The 7,212-nt window shown below is 57.0% G+C and overlaps 1 protein-coding gene across 1 annotated transcript; it reads left to right on the forward strand.

Annotated features, from left to right (window-relative positions):
* Positions 1 to 1,873: 1,873 nt before the first annotated feature.
* On the forward strand, positions 1,874 to 6,791 carry LOC121871611 (collagen alpha-2(I) chain-like; the record flags this gene model as incomplete). Its single annotated transcript, XM_042374029.1, has 7 exons — positions 1,874 to 2,124; positions 2,738 to 2,875; positions 3,513 to 3,689; positions 4,295 to 4,444; positions 5,081 to 5,413; positions 5,879 to 6,016; positions 6,654 to 6,791. Coding segments are annotated over exons 1-7 (1,325 nt in total), but the record flags the coding sequence as incomplete, so codon positions are not given.
* Positions 6,792 to 7,212: the final 421 nt, after the last annotated feature.

Consider the following 7,212-nt stretch of genomic DNA (forward strand, 5'->3'; position numbering starts at 1 on the left):
CGGGACCCGCTAAGACACGCCTAGGGACGGAAGGGGGCCCTGGGACCACCTAGGGGTGATGAGGGCCCTTGGGACATTCCAGGAGCCGCACTTCAAGGGGCCCTATAGCATACCTGGTCGTGCCTTGGTACATATTTTATATGTCCATCAGTTCCTTAAATGTGATTGGTGGACTAAAATATCTACCCACCAAATTACAGCCAATAGGAGAAGAGAGCAGTCAGTCAGCACAACACCCCAACTTATGTTTTCCTGTTGGATATTATTCTCCATTCCGTTTTTAAGGATGCGATAATACTGGAAATGTGATGATGGGCGATGTAGTTGCATCTCCCAACGCTCTAAATAACAGAAAAACAACTGCCCCCAGAGACCATACAGGGCTGACGCTCTTAGGGAACCACCCACGTGCGACAGGGAACCTCCTAGGAGTGGCCGGGGCCACTTGGGACCGACCCAGGGGCAGTAGAGGCCCCAGGGACCCACCCAGAGGCAGCTAGGAACGTGGATCCTATCCAGATAAGGTGGTGCCCCCTGGGACCCTCCAGGTGCGTCGGTGACCCTTCCAAAGGCGGCTGGGACTCATTGGACCCTCCCATGGACGTCGGCCCCCCCTAGAATCATTGCATGGATTGCGGGGGCCCCAGGAACCCTCATAGGGGCGGCAGGGCCTCTGCAACCCTCCGAGAAGCGACGATTGTACTAAGGATCCTCCCAGTGGCGGTGGAGGCCCGCAGTTCCTTTCCAGGTGTGACAGCGCCCCTAGGGACCCTCCCAGGGTCGGCGGGACCCGCTAAGACACGCCTAGGGACGGAAGGGGGCCCTGGGACCACCTAGGGGTGATGAGGGCCCTTGGGACATTCCAGGAGCCGCACTTCAAGGGGCCCTATAGCATACCTGGTTGTGCCTAGGTATATATTTTATACGTCCATCAGTTCCTTAAATGTGATTGGTGGACTAAAATATCTACCCACCAAATTACAGCCAATAGGAGAAGAGAGCAGTCAGTCAGCACAACACCCCAACTTATGTTTTCCTGTTGGATATTATTCTCCATTCCGTTTTTAAGTATGCGATAATACTGGAAATGTGATGATGGGCGATGTAGTTGCATCTCCCAACGCTCTAAATAACAGAAAAACAACTGCCCCCAGAGACCATACAGGGCTGACGCTCTTAGGGAACCACCCACGTGCAACAGGGAACCTCCTAGGAGTGGCCGGGGCCACTTGGGACCGACCCAGGGGCAGTAGAGGCCCCAGGGACCCACACAGAGGCAGCTAGGAACGTGGATCCTATCCAGATAAGGTGGTGGCCCCTGGGACCCTCCAGGTGCGTCGGTGACCCTTCCAAAGGCGGCTGGGACTCATTGGACCCTCCCATGGACGTCGGCCCCCCCTAGAATCATTGCATGGATTGCGGGGGCCCCAGGAACCCTCATAGGGGCGGCAGGGCCTCTGCAACCCTCCGAGAAGCGACGATTGTACTAAGGATCCTCCCAGTGGCGGTGGAGGCCCGCAGTTCCTTTCCAGGTGTGACAGCGCCCCTAGGGAACCTCCCAGGGTCGGCAGGACCCGCTAAGACACGGCTAGGGACGGGAGGGGGCCCTGGGACCACCTAGGGGTGGTGAGGGCCCTTGGGACATTCCAGGGGCCGCACTTCAAGGGGCCCTATAGCATACCTGGTCGTGCCTTGGTACATATTGTATATGTCAATCAGTTCCCTAAATGTGATTGGTGGACAAAAATATCTACCCACCAAATTACAGCCAATAGGAGAAGAGAGCAGTCAGTCAGCACAACACCCCAACTCATGTTTTCCTGTTGGATATTATTCTCCATTCCGTTTTTAAGTATGCGATAATACTGGAAATATGATGATGGGCGATGTAGTTGCATCTCCCAACGCTCTAAATAACAGAAAAACAACTGCCCGCAGAGACCATACAGGGCTGATGCTCTTAGGGAACCACCCACGTGCGACAGGGAACCTCCTAGGAGTGGCCGGGGCCACTTGGGACCCACCCAGGGGCAGTAGAGGCCCCAGGGACCCACCCAGAGGCAGCCAGGAACGTGGATCCTATCCAGATAAGGTGGTGGCCCCTGGGACCCTCCAGGTGCGTCGGTGACCCTTCCAAAGGCGGCTGGGACTCATTGGACCCTCCCATGGACGGCGGCCCCCCCCCCCCTATTATCATTGCATGGATTGCAGGGGCCCCAGGAACCCTCATAGGGGCGGCAGGGCCTCTGCAACCCTCCGACAAGCGACGATTGTACTAAGGATCCTCCCAGGGGCGGTGGAGGCCCGCAGTACCTTTCCAGGTGTGACAGCGCCGCTAGGGACCCTCCTAGGGTAGGCGGGACCCACTGAGACACTCCCAGGGACGAAAGGGGGTCCTGGAACCCTCCAGGAGCAGTGGGGCCCCTTGGGACACTACTGGGGCTGCACGTCCAGGGGCCCTATAGCATACCTGGTTGTGCCTAGGTATATATTTTATACGTCCATCAGTTCCTTAAATGTGATTGGTGGACTAAAATATCTACCCACCAAATTACAGCCAATAGGAGAAGAGAGCAGTCAGTCAGCACAACACCCCAACTTATGTTTTCCTGTTGGATACTATTCTCCATTCCGTTGTTAAGGAAGCGATAATACTGGAAATGTGATAATGGCGATGTAGTTGCATCTCCCAGCATTATAAATAACACAAAAACAACTGCCCCCAGTGACCATACAGGGCAGGCGCTCTCAGGGAACCTCCAAGGTGCGGCAGGAAACATCCTAGGAGTGGCTGGGGCCCTTGGGACCCACCCAGGGGTAGCAGAGGTCCCAGGGACCCATCCCAGAGGCAGCTGGTGACCTGGTTCTCACCCAGGTAAGGTGGTGCCCCCCTGCGACCCTCCCAGGTGCGTTGGGGACCCTTCCAAAGGCGGCTGGGACTCATTGGACCCTCCCAGGGACGGCAGCGCCCCCTGAAATCATCGCATGGATTGCGAGGACCCCAGGAACCCTCATAGAGGCGGTAGGGCCCCTGCAACCCTCCCAGATGTGGCGAGGGTACTAAGGATCCTTCCAGGGGCGGTGGAGGCCCGCAGTTCCTTTCCAGGTGTGACAGCGCCCCTAGGGACCCTCCCAGGGTCGACGGGACCCGCTAAGACACGCTTAGGGACGGAAGGGGGCCCTCGGACCACCTAGGGGTGGTGAGGGCCCTTGGGACATTCCAGGGGCCGCACTTCAAGGGGCCCTATAGCATACCTGGTCGTGCCTTTGTACATATTTTATATGTCCATCAGTTCCTTAAATGTGATTGGTGGACTAAAATATCTACCCACCAAATTACAGCCAATAGGAGAAGAGAGCAGTCAGTCAGCACAACACCCCAACTTATGTTTTCCTGTTGAATATTATTCTCCATTCCGTTTTTAAGTATGCGATAATACTGGAAATGTGATGATGGGCGATGTAGTTGCATCTCCCAACGCTCTAAATAACAGATAAACAACTGCCCCCAGAGACCATACAGGGCTGACGCTCTTAGGGAACCACCCACGTGCGACAGGGAACCTCCTAGGAGTGGCCGGGGCCACTTGGGACCGACCCAGGGGCAGTAGAGGCCCCAGGGACCCACCCAGAGGCAGCCAGGAACGTGGATCCTATCCAGATAAGGTGGTGCCCCTGGGGCCCTCCAGGTGCGTCGGTGACCCTTCCAAAGGCGGCTGGAACTCATTGGACCCTCCCATGGACGTCGGCCCCCCCTAGAATCATTGCATGGATTGCGGGGGCCCCAGGAACCCTCATAGGGGCGGCAGGGCCTCTGCAACCCTCCGAGAAGCGACGATTGTACTAAGGACCCTCGCAGGGGTGGTGGAGGCCCGCAGTACCTTTCCAGGTGTGACAGCGCCCCTAGGGACCCTCCTAGGGTAGGCGGGACCCACTGAGACACTCCCAGGGACGAAAGGGGGCCCTGGGACCCTCCAGGAGCAGTGGGGCCCCTTGGGACACTACAGGGGCTGCACGTCCAGGGGCCCTATAGCATACCTGGTTGTGCCTAGGTATATATTTTATACGTCCATCAGTTCCTTAAATGTGATTGGTGGACTAAAATATCTACCCACCAAATTACAGCCAATAGGAAAAGATAGCAGTCAGTCAGCACAACACCCCAACTTATGTTTTCCTGTTGGATATTATTCTCCATTCCGTTGTTAAGGATGCTATAATACTGGAAATGTGATAATGGCGATGTAGTTGCATCACCCAGCATTATAAATAACACAAAAACAACTGCCCCCAGAGACCATACAGGGCAGGCGCTCTCAGGGAACCTCCAAGGTGCGGCAGGGAACATCCTAGGAGTGGCTGGGGCCACTTGGGACTCACCCAGGGGTAGCAGAGGTCCCAGGGACCCATCCCAGAGGCAGCTGGTGAACTGCTTCTCACCCAGGTAAGGTGGTGCCCCCCTGCGACCTTCCCAGGTGCGTCGGCGACCCTTCCAAAGGCGGTTGGGACTCATTGGACCCTCCCAGGGACGGCAGCGCCCCCTGAAATCATCACATGGATTGCGGGGACCCCAGGAACCCTCATAGGGGCGGCAGGGCCCCTGCTACCTTCCCAGAAGCGGCGAGGGTACTAAGGATCCTCCCTGGGGCGGTGGAGGCCCGCAGTTCCTTTCCAGGTGTGACAGCGCCCCTAGGGACCCTCCCAGGGTCGGCGGGACCCGCTAAGACACGCCTAGGGACGGGAGGGGGCCCTGGGACCACCTAGGGGTGATGAGGGCCCTTGGGACATTCCAGGGGCCGCACGTCCAGGGGCCCTATAGCATACCTGGTCGTGCCTTGGTATATATTTTATATGTCCATCAGTTCCTTAAATGTGATTGGTGGACTAAAATATCTACCCACCAAATTACAGCCAATAGGAAAAGAGAGCAGTCAGTCAGCACAACACCCCAACTTATGTTTTCCTGTTGGATATTATTCTCCATTCCGTTGTTAAGGATGCTATAATACTGGAAATGTGATAATGGCGATGTAGTTGCATCTCCCAGCATTATAAATAACACAAAAACAACTGCCCCCAGAGACCATACAGGGCAGGCGCTCTCAGGGAACCTCCAAGGTGCGGCAGGGAACATCCTAGGAGTGGCTGGGGCCCTTGGGACCCACCCAGGGGCAGTAGAGGCCCCAGGGACCCACCCAGAGGCAGCCAGGAACGTGGATCCTATCCAGATAAGGTGGTGGCCCCTGGGACCCTCCAGGTGCGTCGGTGACCCTTCCAAAGGCGGCTGGGACTCATTGGACCCTCCCATGGACGGCGGCCCCCCCCCCCCTATTATCATTGCATGGATTGCAGGGGCCCCAGGAACCCTCATAGGGGCGGCAGGGCCTCTGCAACCCTCCGACAAGCGACGATTGTACTAAGGATCCTCCCAGGGGCGGTGGAGGCCCGCAGTACCTTTCCAGGTGTGACAGCGCCGCTAGGGACCCTCCTAGGGTAGGCGGGACCCACTGAGACACTCCCAGGGACGAAAGGGGGTCCTGGAACCCTCCAGGAGCAGTGGGGCCCCTTGGGACACTACTGGGGCTGCACGTCCAGGGGCCCTATAGCATACCTGGTTGTGCCTAGGTATATATTTTATACGTCCATCAGTTCCTTAAATGTGATTGGTGGACTAAAATATCTACCCACCAAATTACAGCCAATAGGAGAAGAGAGCAGTCAGTCAGCACAACACCCCAACTTATGTTTTCCTGTTGGATACTATTCTCCATTCCGTTGTTAAGGAAGCGATAATACTGGAAATGTGATAATGGCGATGTAGTTGCATCTCCCAGCATTATAAATAACACAAAAACAACTGCCCCCAGTGACCATACAGGGCAGGCGCTCTCAGGGAACCTCCAAGGTGCGGCAGGAAACATCCTAGGAGTGGCTGGGGCCCTTGGGACCCACCCAGGGGTAGCAGAGGTCCCAGGGACCCATCCCAGAGGCAGCTGGTGACCTGGTTCTCACCCAGGTAAGGTGGTGCCCCCCTGCGACCCTCCCAGGTGCGTTGGGGACCCTTCCAAAGGCGGCTGGGACTCATTGGACCCTCCCAGGGACGGCAGCGCCCCCTGAAATCATCGCATGGATTGCGAGGACCCCAGGAACCCTCATAGAGGCGGTAGGGCCCCTGCAACCCTCCCAGAAGCCTTTGAGGGTGCTAAGGATGCTCAGGGGTGGGGCCTGGTACCTTTCAGGTGACGGCGCCCCTGAGGAACTACTCCCAGGTCGGCGGGACCCTTCAAAGACACACGGCCCCAAAGGACGGGAGGGGCCCTGGGACCCACCTGGGGTGGTGAGGCCCTTGGGACATTCAGGGGCCGCACTTCAGGCCCTATGGCATACCTGGTCGTGCCTTGGTACATATTTTATATGTCAATGGTTCCTTGTCATGATTGGTGGACTAAAATATCTACCCACCAAATTACAGCCAATAGGAGAAGAGGGCAGTCAGTCAGCACAACACCCCAACTTATGTTTTCCTGTTGGATATTATTCTCCATTCCGTTTATAAGTATGCGATAATACTGGAAATGTGATGATGGGCGATGTATTTGCATCTCCCAGCATTATAAATAACACAAAAACAAGTTCCCCCAGAGACCATACAGGGCTGGCGCTCTCAGGGAGCCTCCAAGGTGCGGCAGGGAACATCCAAGTAGTGGCTGGGGCCATTGGGACCCACCCAGGGGCAGCAGAGGCCCCATGGACCCATCCCAGAGGCAGCTGGTGACCTGGTTCTCACCCAGGTAAGGTGGTGCCCCCTGCGACCCTCCCAGGTGCATCGGGGACCCTTCCAAGGGCTGCTTGGACTCATTGGATCCTCCCAGGGACGGCAGCGCCCCCTGAAATCATCACATGGATTGCGGGGGCCCCAGGAACCTTCATAGGGGCGGCAGGGCCCCTGCAACCCTCCCAGAAGCGGCGAGGGTACTAAGGATACTCCCAGGGGCGGTGGAGGCCCACAGTACCTTTCCAGGTGTGACCGCGCCCCTAGGGACCCTCCCAGGGTCGGCGGGACCCGCTAAGACACTCCCAGGAACGGGAGGGGGCCCTGGGACCACCTAGGGGTGGTGGGGGCCCTTGGGACATTCCAGGGGCCCTATAGCATACCTGGTTGTGCCTTGGTACATATTTTATACGTCCATCAGTTCCTTAAATGTGATTGGT

Source organism: Homarus americanus, unplaced genomic scaffold (assembly GCF_018991925.1).
Source record: "Homarus americanus isolate GMGI-L3 unplaced genomic scaffold, GMGI_Hamer_2.0 scaffold1669, whole genome shotgun sequence".
Taxonomy (NCBI): domain Eukaryota; kingdom Metazoa; phylum Arthropoda; class Malacostraca; order Decapoda; family Nephropidae; genus Homarus; species Homarus americanus.